Source organism: Fukomys damarensis, unplaced genomic scaffold (genome assembly GCF_012274545.1).
Source record: "Fukomys damarensis isolate Sample0158 unplaced genomic scaffold, DMR_v1.0_HiC HiC_scaffold_26, whole genome shotgun sequence".
NCBI lineage: Eukaryota > Metazoa > Chordata > Mammalia > Rodentia > Bathyergidae > Fukomys > Fukomys damarensis.
Window position 1 is genome coordinate 8,647,442 of NW_022900938.1, and position 16,722 is coordinate 8,664,163.

General features: G+C 38.5%; 1 protein-coding gene across 6 annotated transcripts in view; it reads right to left on the reverse strand.

The window, feature by feature from the left end:
* The window catches only part of Pms1 (PMS1 homolog 1, mismatch repair system component), an 82,117-nt gene that overhangs the window by 47,899 nt on the left and 17,496 nt on the right, over nucleotides 1-16,722 (reverse strand). For all 6 annotated transcript variants that reach the window (XM_010636853.2, XM_010636849.2, XM_033756270.1 and 3 more), the window contains one exon: nucleotides 12,351-12,453. In XM_010636853.2, coding sequence (XP_010635155.1) covers nucleotides 12,351-12,453 — 103 coding nt within the window. The remainder of the gene's footprint in view (nucleotides 1-12,350; nucleotides 12,454-16,722) is intronic.

A 16,722-nucleotide genomic window follows, 5' to 3' on the forward strand; every position in this document is an offset into this window, starting at 1 on the left:
TTTCCATTTTATTAGAGTACAGGTTCTCAAAGTAGGTGTTCATGATCCTCTGGATTTCTTTCGGATCTGTTGTGACTTCGCCTTTTTCATTCCTAATTGCATGGATCTGAGCCTTTTCTTTCCTTTTTTTGATAAGATTAGCTAAGGGTTTGTCAATTTTATTTATTCTTTCAAAAAACCAGCTCTTTGTTTCATTTATTTTTTGTATCGTTTTCTTAATTTCAATTGCATTGATTTCTGCTCGGATCTTTATAATTTCCTCTCTTGTTCGAGCTTTGGGTTTTTCTTGCTCTTGTTTTTCTAGGAGTCTAAGTTTCATCGTTAAGTTGTTTATTTGAACCAGCCCTTTTTCTTATTTTATTTTGAGACAGGGTCTTGCTAAGTTTTTCAGGTTGCCTTGAACTTGTGATACTCCTGCCTCACTGCCAGTATGCCATGTTTCGAATGCAGGTTAAGAAATCTGCTGATATTCAAACTACCTGGAGATTCTTATTCTATACTTTACAATCTACGGTGGTACAAGAATCCACAACATATGTAATAACCTTAATTATACCATTAAAATTTTACCTGAATTAATATCCAGTAAGTTGGTTTTACTTACCCATCTTCAACAACAAACATTCAAAACAAAGGACAATTAAACAAAATAATTAAACTAAAAAGCTAAACAAAAATTACACTTGTTAATAATTAGGTTAACAAGTAGCTTTCATTTAAAAAGATAAAATTACATGAAATTAAAACTAGATGTTTGTCATGGCCATATGCGATAGGTATGCATCTTGTCTTATCTTTTCTTGGCTATGTGAGACAAGCTCTGGCTATGAAATTCAGGCTGGCCTTGAACTCACAGCAATCCTCCTGCCTTAGCCTCCTTCATGCTGGGATCACGGGTGTGTACCACTTCACTGTTTGTTTTTCAAAATATGTTTTTAAGCTACTCGTCACCAGCAAATCTCAGACTTGTTAAATCAATCTCCCTATGTGATTAGAATGAATATATAAGCAGAAATGAAAACCGTGCACTGAAGAGTTAAAAAACAAACAAAACACCAAATTAGGTCTCTGCTGCACGTCTTGCTGTTGTGATCCCTCCACTATCATGATGCCCTCCACCACGAGACCCTCCCCACAGGAACCTCCTAGACTGTGAAATAAATTAACTATCTTCTTTATACATTTTCTAGCCTCAGACTGTATTTTTGCAGCAACAGAAAACAGACTAATACAGTTGATACCAAGGGGCAGAGCAGTGCTATCACTCAGCCTAAAAAGGTGAAAGCAGTTTGGGATGTGGGTAATAGGCAGGGGAAAGAGTCTGGAGAACAGTCTAGAAAAAGCCTAGACTGCTGTAAGCAGAACATCGAAGCAATTCTGGATATGACTCAAAAGACGAGAAGAGTAAACTAGTCCTAGAAGAAATTGGGGATTCTACTGGAAATTAGAATAAAAGTCACCCACATAACATCACTGTAAAAAACTTGTATACTCTGTGTTCACTTTATGGAAGGCCAGCTGCAAGAATGATGGACTCATTTTCAGGCAGAAGAAAATTTCTTTTTTCATTTTTGGTGCTGGGAATTGAACACAGACATACTCCATCATTGAACTACATCCCAGCCCTTTTAATTTCTGATTTTGAGATAGGATCTCACTAATTTGCCCAAGTTGACCTGGATCCTGTGTTCCTCCTACCTGTGCCTCCTGAACGGCTGAGATTACAGTTCATACCCACACCACTATGCGTAGGTGGCAGAAGAAATTTCATATACCCAGAGACCTAAAAGTGCAAAGTTGTTTCAGGGTCAGAGTCCAGGGAGCTCAGCAGAGACTCACTGTTGGAGGCTGCCGTGGGATTCTACTCTCTGTTTGCTGCAGAAATGCTTCATAGCTGCAGGACATAGTTCAGGTGGACCCAGGCACCACACATGACAACAGAAGACCTTGGTGGCACGTATATGGTGATTTTGTGTGTGGATAGAATACAAGTCATGGGGTCTTGACAGTTTTAAGCAAATTACTCTTTTCTACTTGCCCATTTCTTCTGTTTTCCCTATCTCTGTCCCACCACTGTATCTTAGAAGAATGGAACTTGTTTTTTGATTTTTCAGGCTAACAGCTACGATGCTTGTTTTCAGGCATAGTTAAAGCAGTGACCTGCTCCTAGGTATCAACTGCATTAGTCTGTTTTCTGTTGTTACAGAAATAAAATCTTGAGTCTTGGATAAGATTCTGGACTTTTGAGTGAAGCTGGATAAGATTTAGGGGAATACAGGGGATAGAAAGATTATATTTTGTGTTGTAGGACAGACAGGACCCAGGAGGTTAGGGTAGGACACAGTTTGGATATGGTTGGTCCTCCAAGTATTCCTGTGCTGGAGGACTGGCCCTCAATGTGGCCGTGTGAGTGGTAGAGCCTACTGGCCTAGTCACTGGGGCACTGCCTGAGGAGGAGTTACAGTGCTCTCCTGAGGCCTCAAGCAAGCTTGTCCCCTCCACAGTCTCTGGTCACCTGTCCTGCCTACCATGTGATCTTGCCCCCCTGCACCTGATCCCGCCACTGCGAAGATTTTCAACTCTTTTTAAAAGTGAAAATCTTCATTAGTGTAGGGTTTCTCGATCTTGGCACTACAACACAAATGTTGGACCAGATAAATTTGTTGCTGGGGACTGTCCTGTATATCATCAAATGTTTAGCAGCATTTTTGGCTTTTTCCCACTCAGTACTGGTGGCATTAGTCATAATAATCGAAAATATCCTCAAATATTGTTAATTGCTTCAGGGGAAGCTGCCCGTGGTTGAGAATCACTCATTTAGTGTACAGAAACTCACACCTTTTTAAAAGATAAAGAAAAAATATGAAAAAAGGAAAAAATGGAAACAAAGTCTTTGTAAATAGGGAAGAATGAAGCAGGTGAAGGGAGGGTGGGGAATGGGGAAAAACAAGAACCAAGATCCATCATGTAAAGGTACAAGATCCCAATGATAAATGTAACTGTAGTGTTTGCCTTAAATGTACCAATAAACTTAATGGGAAAAAAAAGATAAAATAGAATAAAAAGAATAAACTAGGCTAGAATATGGAGCATCACATTTTATGGTTGCATGAAATTTTTATTGTGATCTATGTGAACTGAGCTGCTATGTATTATGTATTTTTTACTGTGAAGCAGAGTTAAAAAGGCTAAAATTCACTATACAATGGGTCCTACTGCTTGCAGCAGTGGACAAAGACATAAAGAAATTCCTATGCGGATGCAAGACTTATAAACCCTAGCATCAAATCAGGAGTTCCAAGAGGAAGAAAATACAAATGAAGATAATAATTAAGAAATATTTTCTAGAATTTAAAGTTTGAGTATATATTTCAAGAGCTTATTTTTACAAGGAATATTCTTTAAACAAAAGAAACCATTTTCCCCTGAAAATCCCAAAAATTCAACAAAACAAAAAAATGTTTACAAGCTTGCAAACAGAAAAAACAAACAAGTAAGTTTCTTATAAGGAAAGACTACCATAAAATTTTTTCTCTACAACACTAGAAGATAATCTATACATTTTTAAGGTGAAGTTAACCTACACCTAGTTAAGATACAGCTAAGAGCAAAATGAAGACATTTTTGGACATGCAAAGATTTAGAAGTGTGTCATGCTAGTACATTTGAATATGAACTCTAACCAAATGACAATTACATCAAAATAGAGATTTCGGGATAAGAGAAGAAAAGAAAAGAAATCTGGTGAGCAAAGAATCCTGAAAGTGGAATATAAACAGGAGATGAGATCTGCAAAATAACCATTAAATCAGGATTCATGACACAAAAGATATAATGAGGCACAATTGCTCAGGAATCAATATTTTAAATGATTATTAATTACACAGCTAAAGGGAAAAAAGGTGGGACAAGAGAGGAATAGAGTTTGCAGGGCTGTGCATACCTAGCCTATGGCTACATCCTCTTCTGTCAATTTTTCTTGGGTTTCTTTGGCACATCAATCTGATTATACCTCAGGGCCCTGGCACCTTCTACCCACCCTTTGGATGACTAACTCCTTGAACAACCATTCAAATCCTGATCTAAATATCATAATTCTAGAGACCCATCCCTAAATACCCTATCAAGAACTGTGTTATCATTCAGAACAAGAATGTCCCCCACAGGCCTCATGAGCTCACAGGTGGCGATTTGGAAGGTGACTCAATCATGGGGGTGACACAGTGGACTTCTTGGGCCAGTCACCCTGGCATGATCTGGATTTCTCTCTCCTTTGCTCCTCCCTTCTCTCTGCTTCCTGAATGCTATGAAACCAGCATATCATATTCTTCCTCCATTACAGCCCTCTGCCATGCTGTTCTGCCCTGGAACCAGCTTATCATGAACCTATGAGTCAGCATTACCTAAGAGCCAAAATAAACCTCTCCTCCTTTAAGTTGTGGATGTTCAGTATTGATCTTAGCAATGAATAAGTATCTGAGATAGGTTTTGGTACCAAGAGTAGGGTCAATGCCACAACTATACTTAACAGTGTGATTTAGAAGCCTTTACAAAGAGTTTGGAAAGGTTTAGAGATGCCAGCTAGAGAGCCCTACAATACCATAAACCAAACTTGATGAAAGATTCTGATTAGAGCTCAGGAGACCAGAATACTGAGAAAAATGCAGATGGTAAAGATCAGGCTCAGGAGGTTTCAGATGGATAAAAGGACTGCATTGGCAGCTGGACTCAAGACCATGTCTGTTACACTACAGCAGAAAATTTGTCTACATTTTGCTCATATACAGAGATTTTATGAGCGGTAGAGATTAAGGATGGTAGACTAATCAATCTGGTGGAGGAAATGTCAAGGAAGCCCTGAGTTCGGGATAAAGCATAGGTACTATTTATGGCTTTTAGCAAGATATACTGTAAGAAGCAGGAGCAAAGAGCCAAGTTGAATAACTTGAAAATTTTTGCTGCTGGCCACAAAGGAGTAGCCTACAAAACCAGGGCTCAAATTTTGGCTCAAAAAAGTTTGGTTGCTAAAAAGATTAACACTAAAAAGAAGCGAAGTACTTTGCATCAGGACACTAAAAAAGATGCAATGAGGGAATTACAGAAATCTGCAATTCCAGGCTTAAGAGTACAAAGCTGCAAAGCTTTCATTTAAAATGAGAGCTCTGGGGCATCCTGCTTCATCAGGCTGTCCTGACTTGCCAGCATTTGTTCCACAGATAGCTGGGCACTCAGAGGTCTCTGCAGCCACGATTCAAGTGGGCCTGGATACTGCCTGAGCTGGCATGAGACCTTAGGGTTATCCATGTGGTATTGGTTCTACAGGCACACAGAATGCTAGAGTTGTGCGGTCAGGGAGGCTTCTTTCTAGATCTGAGAAAGTCCTGGGAGGCCAGCAGTGTGTCCCCGAAAGGTCACTGAGTGAAACTGTGAGAGTGAAGCTGAAGATGCTATGGAAACCCCAGAAGCTGGAGAAGCCAGGAACATGGAAGTCTGAGGAAAGCCACATGCAATGAGTGGAGCCACCCCAAAAGAAGTCATGAGGGTACAACAGCGCTGGGGCCACCAAAGTCCTTTGGAGCTCACATTTTGCCCTGGGGTTCTGGACACAGAGCTAAAAGATTTAGTGTTTGCACTGCTGAGTTTCCGTCTTGCTTTGGTCCCATTCCTGTGCATCCCTTTTCAGAATGGGAATGTTTACCCTGTGCCGTGATATGTCAGAACAGTTTAACCTTCACTCTGATGTTTTACAAGGGCTTATCTCTAAGAGTTTTTGCCTCGAGTCTTAAAGGAAACTTTGGACTCTTCAGCAACTTTACTCTTAAGAGACAAGACTAAATGCATCTTGCATAAAGAAATGCACAAAAAAGAAGCAAGATGCATTACGTACAGGTACAAATTCTCTATGATGAATGTTATCATTATGCTTATCTAAAATGTACCAATAAATGTTTTGCTTAAAAAAAAAAAAAGTGCTGGGGATTTAGCTCAGTGGTTCGGTGCCTTGCAAGCACAAGGACCTGAGTTCGATCCCTGGTACCAAAAAAAAAAAAAAAGAAATGCACATGAGTCTTTTGGGTGCCAGGTGTAGAATGTTATGGTTTGGATGAAGAGTAACCCCCAAAGGCATGCACTCATAGGTGGGGTTTTGGGAAGGTGACTGAATCATACAGCTGACCTGCTGTTGGGAGGTGGCACCTGGTAGAAAGAGATGGGTCACTGGGGGTGTGTGACCTGGAATGGTATATCTCCAGCCCCCGCTTCTCCCCTGTCTTTCTGCTTTGGTGACTACCACGATGTCAGCAGCTTTTCTTTCACTCTATTCTTCTGCCATGACTTCTGCCTTGGAGCCAGCTGACCACAGATTGTTAACTGTGAGATAAAATAAACCTTTCCTTTAAGCTGTCCCAGGTATTGTGTCTGAACAATGGGAAAGTATGTAAGACAGGCTGCTTCTTCTAAACTGAAAATATGTTTCATTTCCTTTTAGAATCATCACTATTTGAAAAAACGTTGTTTGCCTTCCTTTCAAAATAACATTATACATTCCTGGCACCTTGAATTTCCTGGGATTTCCCTTGCAACTTTAGTTCCACTCTCTCAGCTTCACTACCTATCACCACCCTGTCTGAGGCTGCTTATAGGGACTATGACCCTTCCACATACTACCTGGTCTCCCAAAGCTTTCATCTGAGGGCTGGGGATTTAGCTCAGTGGTGCCATCTCCTGCCTCACAACACAAGGAACTGAGTTTGATCCCTGGGACTGAAGGAAAAAAAAAAAAAAAAAAAGCTTTCCTCTGAAAACTCAGTTGAATCCTCCATAATCCTGTAATTCTGCATCCTTCATGCTTGCAAAATTAGCATCACGTGGCTAATGCCAAGATATCCTGGGGCCCACCTGAACCACTGGTGTAGTGGCTTCTGTGTGCTTTGCTGGTTTGAGCAATCATGGTTAGGAAGGGCATCGTAAGGCACTCTTCTCAAAAACACTCAGTCCTGGACATTCTTTGAAACAGATTTTCATTTCCACATATTTGACTTTGTGATAGCTGCTGCTTTGCTGATTTTTAACATTCTCTCTAAGTATCCTGGCTATTGTCCTGATACAAAGCTCTTGGTTATTTTTTATCAGTGCTGATCTCTCTAGCAACCATATCTTCCTGGCCAAAACTTTACATGTACTTCTGAGCGAAACTGCAAATTTTCCCAATCTTCCTGCTTCTCTCCCCTTTGCTAATTCTTACTGTGAAATCGGGTTAAAAGGTGGCTGTCACCCTCATGCTGCTGCCTGAACTTTATGCTGCCTTGAAATATCCTCAGCCACATAAACTAATCCAACACCCTTAAACTTAGTCTCCTACCATCTCGGGGCATGGATATAATACAATTAAATTCCTTATCAGGGTACTCTCTAGTCTAATCCCCAGTATGTATTTCTACTACATAAAAATTTTCAGTATAACTTTTCCTGTCTCCATTTCTGACTCCTCACAAGAATCATACAGTAAGCTCTGCTAACAGCACTCCAGGTTTTTCTTCCAGCCTGATCCCCCAACATTTTTCTAATTTCTCTTGTGAACTACTTCCAAAGGTTTCTCTCCACCATCATGCATAGTAATAGCAACAACCCACTTCTCAAGGTTTTGTGTTAGTTTTCCACTGCTGTAACAAAGTATGTGAAATAATGTATTTTAAAAGATTTATATTGTCACAATTTTGCAGTTTTCAGGCCAGGGTCAGTTGTTCCTGTTGCTTTTGAGATTCTAATGAAGCAGAGTAGGAACCTCTTACACCTAGGGAGGAGCATCTGGCCAGAGGCACTGCTCACCAGCAGGGTGTAAGCAGAGACCAGGAGGAAATGCACCCCAATATCCCTTTTGAGGGCATGTCCCCAAAGAATAGAAGATCTCCCACTGGAGACTGAGACTTTAACACAGAGATCGCTCAGAGGTATTCTAGATCTAAACTACAGCATCCATCCAATCAATTATTTAGAGTACTCCTACAGTTTTAGATTTTAGTTTCCATTTATCTAATGAAATTCTCCATTTCCTTAAAGATTTTGATCATTTTTCAAAATTCTTTAATGTAGTATTTAAAGCTGTTGCCTATCAGTTCAAAATTGGTTTCACCTGTGAGTTTCCTTATTGTTTTTTTTCCTCTATGCATCTCATGTTCCTTCCTGCATGTACCTCCAAAGTTTTATTTTTGTCATTGTATATGAAGAACAACAGATACTAAAGAAGAACATATTTTCCCCCAAAGGAAGTTCTTTGTCTCCTGTCAAGCAAGTAAAGAGCATGCTTCTTCAATCTAATCGTGAGTTTGGGTTGGAGCTGAGCTGCCCTTTTATTTCATTCCAGTTCATCTTTAGTCTCCAATGTCTTCAGGACAGAATCAGCCCTGTTGCTCCAGCAAACCTTTAAGATCTTTCTTTACTGGCTCAGCCCCAACTTTATTCATCACTGCTTACTCAGCAAAAGTCCTGATGAAATTTGGTGAGTCAGGCGAACTAGCTCTGTTTGGGAATCTCACATCCATGAGTCACGTCAGTCCAAGAGACCTTCCAGAATTCAGCTAGTTTATCACACTGCCAGACAAGATCCCTTATGTCAGGCACGCTTCCTTCTTTGTCCACCTATGCCTTCTGATGCAATTAATGCTTCCACAGATACAAATCGCTGCCAGCCACTTTTTACCTAAAACTCTTGAACTTAGTTCATTTAAATTTGTCTGAGAACACTGTACTTCAACAAGTTTAAAGAAAAATACAAAATCGTTTAAGTTATGGAGTTGTTCCTTCATTGCTACAGAGAGCAATGAAACAATGGTCTCCTCCTCTTCTTTGGTATGGGGAATGGAACCGAGGGGAAGGGGAACCCTACCACTGAGCTATGTCCCCAGCCCTTTTTATTTTTATTTTCAGTCTGAGTCTTGCTAAGTTGCCAGAATGGCCTCACACATGCAATCCTCCTGACTCAGCCTCCACAGTGGCTAGGATTGCAGGCTTCACCACCACATTCAGCTCTCTTCCTTCTCCCCCTCCCCCTCCCCCTTCTCCTTTATCTTCTTTTTCATTTTTTTGAGCCACAGTCTCAATATGTAGTCTACACTGCCCTTGAACTTGTCATTTCCTGCCTCAGCACCCAGACCCCTGGGATGACAGACTTGTGCCCCAACAGATACCCTAACAGTCCTTCTATATCCATCATTCTTCTCACTGGAAAGTTACATCCCTATGCTTTCTTACCTATTATCTTTAAACTCAACTGTCCTATTTTCTGAAAAACAAAACAACAACAACAAAAAAAACTTGCTAATTTCCCTCAAGGCATTTAGTGGCTTCACTTTTTTGTCATTATTTATTTACTCATCCTAGAGGGCTCATCACTAGTCTGATGTCATCTACTGTAGCTACGAACGGATAGAAAAAAAAGGCAGGCAAGGAGAAATCAGTGGGACAAAATAGAGAAGCACTTATAAAAGTGGGAAAAAAATCTGGATTTTTAAATGTGTTATATCTCAAAGACCATATTATCTCAAAATCTTAAAAATATTCTCAGAGTAAATTAAGAATTATTAATAAGCAAATTATATCTCTGAATAAAACTTACTGATGGAAAAGATTTTTCTGAGTCCGAATGAAATGTGTATCCCTCAAAATACCAAGTAATACTGGCCAGTGGTGAGAAGGCCCAGTATACTATCCTATTTTACAAGAGAACTGCTCAGCTCTCTAACTTTAGCACATTCTTTAAAGACTGGATTAAACTGCATTCCTAAAATAAGCTCCCTGTTATATTTTCACACAACCCTATGTTATGCCACTCATAAAGGCAACTATTTATACGCCTCATGTAAATGTGTGGATGTCTGAATATACCAGAAAGTATTCTTAAACTAATAAAGTTCTACTCTTCAATTAAGATAAAAAGATCTTTTAATACATGCACAATCATACACAGTAGGAATTCATACAGAACATGATGCCCTACTCTAATAATATGGTTGGAAAAGGAACATCCTGATCACAATACTTTAAATACACTACTTTCAATACCTGAGAATTTCCCAAGGCAGAAGAACTGGGGGGGAAGGGAGGCATCTAGGAGGGTAAATCAAATAAGAAGATTACTAGTGATTAGGGTACAGGAAATAGAAGTGGTGATACAAAAAATATGACTAAAATAATTTAGTCAGCATTCTTAGTAAAAGAATTTAAAAGCTAGAGACATTTCTATATTTCTGGTCAGTTTAAAAAATCAGGTACAGTGTTCTAAAATAGAAGCAAATGGAAGGTAAAACCAGTAAGAATGACATTGCGTTAAATACATAAACTACTTTAAATGGCATAATTCCTTAAAGGATACCTATACCCAGAAAAACCAGAAGTAGAGCTTCTCATGAATTAGTTTTTAAACATCTTTCAATGTTTTTAAAGGAGTAATAAGTGTTCCAATGTAAGCTGCTGTGCACCTACAGTTATGCTATCCGTAGGTGTCTCCCTATCAGACTATATGAAGAGTGCTAAGCACGGATGTTCGCACGGCAGCAGAAACTCATCCGCAGGAACCCTAAACGCACAGGTATAAATTAGGATAGCTGAACTGTAGTTTTATCTTACACAGAAAACATTTAAATGGAAGCTAAGGACAGCTGGTGAAATGTGAGTCTGTGAGTCAATCACTCAAAAACCACTAGCACTAAGCAACATAAACGTAAAAGGCTTTGAAAGTGTTTGCGGATTTTTATATGCCCACCTAGGATAACTTAAATTAAGACTTTTGGTTGTTTCCTAACCAATCAAATGTAATTAGATGAAAAAATGAATTATGAAAGGCAATTGCCAGTTCTGTAGCTATTTACCTTTCAAGTATGTTTATTTCTTAAGATAAAAGAACAGGCTAAAGAAAATAAGGTTCATTTACTGACTATAAAAATTCCTTACTATGCACAGCAAGTCTCATTTACTAAAGGTACAAAACTGAAGTCAGCAGGGGAAAGACAAATCAACCAGCAAAAGGGCAAAGATCAGATGGAGTCCATATTTAAAGGATTGTTATTACATAGTTCCCATGGAGACGAATACAGAAAAGCATGAGAAGTATGCATGATGCAGAACCACTGGCCATGCGGATTAGACCAGTTACTACTAAGATGAGAACACTTTTTAAGTTTTATAAGGTGGCTAGATTACTTCAAAGCTCTCTATTAGACGGCTACTCCTAATGGTTTCCTAATTTGAACTCCTAAAACCCAGGGTCAGAGCATTTCCTGAGAGGAATCATTTTTTTTTTTTTTAAAAAGCCTCTGTCCTAATGTTCAACATATAGTAAAAGATTACACTCAATTTTAATTAAAATGTGTATAATATTTATTATTATATATCAAACTAAATGAACTCATTTTCATTATCAGAATGAGGAAAGAACTAGTATATTTTTTAGGAAACATAGTCCCTAATCATAACTATGCTGAGGTTTTATAAGAGTGAGCACAGTGACGTAAGAATTAAGGTATCAGAAAATATATTCAACAAAGAAGTATTTGCAAAAAAATAAATCTAATAATTTAATGCTTCAACTGGAAGGAAGAAACCACAGGAAAAATAAATTCAATAAATTATAATGAGGAAACACAAAATTAGACAGGACTTTATAATAAAATGTAACAAATTACATATAAGACACTTAAGAATTACACTGTAGGTAGGAACAACTAACACACTTATTCTCCTCAAAATAATACACAAAGAAAGAAGATATGTTAGGGTATTAGAAGAAGAAAGATTCTTATCAAGAAGTTGACAATTGTTGAAACAGCCTTGCAATATTATGCTGTCTACTTATGCATGTTTGAAATTTTCCATTAAGAAAGACATTTTAAATTATTACATAATCATATCATCTTAATACTGTGGTTTATTACCACTGTCAAAAGTCAGTGATGTGGGCTGGGCATTTAGCTCAGTGGTTCCGCCATCTGCCTCGCAAGCACAAGGACCTGAGTTTGATCCCCGGTACCAAAAAAAAAAAAAAAAACAACTCAGTGATGTTTCAGGTGTTTCAATAGAATACTGTCCTTCATATTTCAAGATGACAGAGACAACCCAGCAACAGGAAAATAAATTCTCTTATAGTTTTTGCAGAGTAATTCAAGCAGCGTTATGCACAGTCTCTAACATAACCCCTCTGAGTATCTGAGAGGTTCATAACCAAAGGCTGAACATTCACTTTAAAATAATCAGATTTTACCAGGTCTAAAATAATACATCCCAATTCAGAGAAACATCATTTTTTTAAAACAAACTAGACAGAAAAGATAAATACTGCTATAAAGCTACTCTCTTACCTTGACCAAGATGTGACGGTTTTTGAGAAACTATGTGGCCACTGCCATCTAAAACATATTGGGTGCTAAAATTATCAGCAGCTGTCCTTGTTGTAATTAAAACCTGGAAATAAAAAATAATCTAGTACAATTATCATTTTAGATATTGCAATAGGTTCACTACCAAATTAGATTTTAAATACTGGTAATAATAACATACTTACTTAATATAAAAAAAAACTTACTTGATAATTCTTAAGACCACTTCTCTTGAAGAATTTTAGAGTTACACCAGTAAATAAAGCAGCTTATACATTTTGTTGCAAATTATTGATTTTTCAGTATTTTAAGTAAAACACACAAAAACAAACCAATATACTTGAAATGGCAATTGTATACATACTATATGATTTACATATGTAAAAGCAAATATTTCATCTGCATTTACGAAATCTGTGTTTTAACACATTTCCATAAATTGTGGACAAAAGAATAACCCTTAGGTAAACTGATCATTCCCACCCCCTGTTACATCTTGTGTAAAGCTGTACTTTTGTACTTTAAGTTTATGGATCAAGTAGTTAAAAATATACATATATATATTTTATGGCAAATTTTCTTAAGCTCACGTTTAAACCCATTAAGTGTAAATTTTGTATTAATTAAAAGAAAAACTTGAGCATTAAAAGAGGGAGAAATTCATTCATTATGCAAATATTTCCTAGCTGGGTATAGAAGTAGCACATGCCTCTAATCCCAGCATTCTAGAAGGCTAATGCAAAAGGATCACAAGTTCGAATCCCGCCCAGGCAATGTTCCAACTTATTGAGACTCTCTCTCAAAAATAAAAAGGGATAGGGATGCAGCTCCATGCAAAGACCCTGGGTTCCATTCCCAAATACTGCAAAAATTGAAAAAAGAAAGAATGAAAGAAACTATTTCCTCAGAGGTTAGCCATATGAATTTAAGAGCATGTGTACTCATTTGAGCTACCCTCATCCTTGCAAGATAGCAGGAAAATGTAAGATGAGTAAATCACACCTGTGTCACAAGGACAAGGGCAGGAGTGGGGATGCTGCCTCAAGGACAGCAAAGGGGACTGGGAAGAAGGGAGGCCCACACACAGCAAGCAAGAGTGACCCAGACTTGACTGTAATCCTGTTTGGTCATCCTTGGACTCGGCAGAGCTGAATATCCTAAACATGTCTCAAAATGGAGAAACACAAAGATCCTCCTCTGATGGAACTCACTGGGCCCCTTTCATGTACATTTGCCAGTTCTGTCACTCTGTCCTCACCAAGCGTCACATGGCTCTGTGGAACACGTGGGGCACTCAGTAACAATACCAGAACCACCTCCAAAATCTGGCTTTTCCAGCTCAAAGTGCTGGTAGAGCCTGTTACAGTCTGAGTGAAGTCCATAGAAACCCTAGTAAGGGCACTGGGTCAAGCTGCTATTTCTGTGGAAAAAAAAAAAAAAAAAACTGTATCTAAAAGTTGTGAACTTCTGTGTGCTCTTAAATGACTACTCTACTTCTTCCAAAATACATTCCACGGTCTGAGAACAGTATAATTCAAAATGTCTTCCTGGTAACTAATTTTAATCTTCCCTGCTACTTCCCAACTGTAACGTATCCATTAATGATTTCCTCTGGTGAAGTACAATCCAAAACAAAGAAGACAGAAATGACCAGACACTCTCTTTCCTGAGATTTAATCATTCCACAACTGTCCCTTTAAAGCAATTCTACATTTAAGCAACAACTCCAAAATTCCAAGGTCAACTGAATTTTACCTCTATTATCTAAAGAGCTGGCCACCTGACCTCAAGTCGGTGTAACTGAGCAAGGCAGCTCTGGAACTCTTAGTTCCAGGACGAACTCTGCCAGTGGCTTCTGGGCGGTCTGAATAAATAATTACACTATCATCTCTGGGGGAGTGATGAGAAGATGAAGGTGATCTCTTATTTCATAAAGTTACTTGACATTTTTCTTTAACTGCTTCAAAGCAGTCTGTAAGATAGTAACTTATTCATTCTTTTAAAACATATTAATGGGTAGTAAATTTATTCCCGAGTACATGAATAAAGTGAAATGAGACCAGGGTGCCTATAATCCCAGCACTCTGAGAGACTGGGGTAGCAAGGTCCCAATTTAAGAGCCCAGCCTGGGCCACGCAGTAAACCTTGTGTCAAAGAAAGGGAGGGCCGGGGATGTGTGTACCTCAGTGAACAGGCCCTGGGTTCAATCCCCAGTACCCGCCCCCCAAAAGAAAAAGAAATAGGACTTTGTTTAAAAGTTAAAATGAACATAATACATTTTCCAATACAAAACTGCTTTAAGTTACAATCCTTAGGGCATTCTGAAAATTGACCTAGATGGGAGATGCTTTGCATTCACAACTGAAAGTGGTGAGAGGAAATATGCATATTTCACAAACTCACGAAACACGGTATGTTCCTCAGAGGAAGCAATTGCATTTCTTTTCTTTCTTTCTTTTTTTGTTTTTGAGACAGGGTCTCACTATGTAGTTGAGACTGACCTGGAACTCACTACGTAGCCCAGGCTGGTCTTGAACTCACAGCGATCCTCCTGCCTCAGCATCCCGAGTGCTGGGATTACAGGCGTCCACCACCACACCCGGCTGCAATTGCATTCCAAGATTCCTTTCATCATAACACCCTATATCCTGGACACGAAACCTTTTTTAGGACTAGACATGGGTTTAGAATGCATTAACTTCATCATCAGGAGAATCTCAAATATTACAAACTGTTGTTACTGGTGATTCCTACAAGAGACATTTGAGGAATTGTGTAAGTAAATCCAGTGATGTCAAGAAGTGTTTTTTTAAAAAAAAGTATTGAAAATGAGAAGTTTCAGAAGTCTCCAAAGGACCTCATTATGGGTTATATAAACTAGTCAGCTAATAAAAGCTAACCTAATTTCAAGGAATTACAGTACTAATACAAAATTATATAAAGGCATTTAAACTTCAGAAAAGTAGTTTTCCTCAATTTTGGATTAAAAAGTAAATTTAAAAATTCAGTAATCAGACAAAAAATCTTTACAAAAATTTATTTAGGGTAATTACAACAAAGCCTTTGGGGATGATCAGAAGGCTGACTTCTGTAATATGTTTTGGTCCTGGTAATCAAACTCCAGCACTAAGCTACACCCCAGCCAGGGGCTGATTTTTAGATGAAGAAGGGCAAAGAAACATGAATCTGAAAATGCAGATTAGTGGTCTTTATGACTGAGTGAAATATAGGCTTTTGCCTGAAGAAAACATCTCTTTTCTGTGTTGAGTACGCCTGCCTAACCACAGATAAACTCCAGTATGAGTATTCTGACTTTAGAACTACCCTACTACACAGAGACTGGCAACAGGAAAATCCTGGCCCTAGCTCCACTATTTCCAACACAGTTGTCTTGGCTTTGAGGAGGCTGCATGTAGGAACCATAATATCCCAGCAACTTCAAAACTTTCCATGCTTCTTCTGACTAAGGATTTACTACCATCTCTAAAGGACATAGAAGGTACCCTACGCTGAGGAAAACAAGTCAGTTATTTGTTTGGCCCAGAAACATCAGAATGATTCCAGGGATATCCCCATGCCCTTTACAACTATGTGGGCCACAAATAAGGAGTCCCAATCCCATCTTCAAAACAGAGTAAGTTAGCTTCTCTTTCTTCTCCCCCACGTCGCTGAGGTTTAATGTGACATAAACAGTAACAAGCCTATAGAGCCTGTGTTATCACAAAATTCTGTATAATTAATAGGTCAGAATATTATCCAATGGTAACAACTTTAAAATGTAGGATGAACAAATCAACAAATACAGCATGAATCAAATAGGACAAATGATAACTCAATTCTAATGGGAAAAAATGAACTTATGCTATAAAATAAAGACCTCTGATAAAAACTGGAAGGAATATACTTATGGTTATGAAGTCTCAGAAACTATTTTCCCAAAAATGTGGAGACTTATGCGTAACCTTTGCACATGGAGATGAAATAGTGCTTGCTGACAAGGGAACAAACAAGACTCATCATTTCATCACCTACGTGACACAGCAATCCACTGCTTTTCAAAGCAGAAACAATTTTCATCTACACGGTACACAGCAATATTCAAGGCTCCTTAGTGAGCATTACTTCACTTGCTCCTCAAATCACCATCCTCACTTTATAGATGAGAAGAAAATGACTCTCTAAATAAGTCTATTTCATACATCTGGCCAAGTCTCTTATTCAAACAGTTGAGAACTAGGCTCCTGATTTCAACATTCACAGTTTGTTCTCATTTTAATAAAACAAAACAGTTGTACCTTCCTCCTAAACAAAGGTACAACTTGGGCCGGGGATTTAGCTCAGTGGTTCCTCTGCC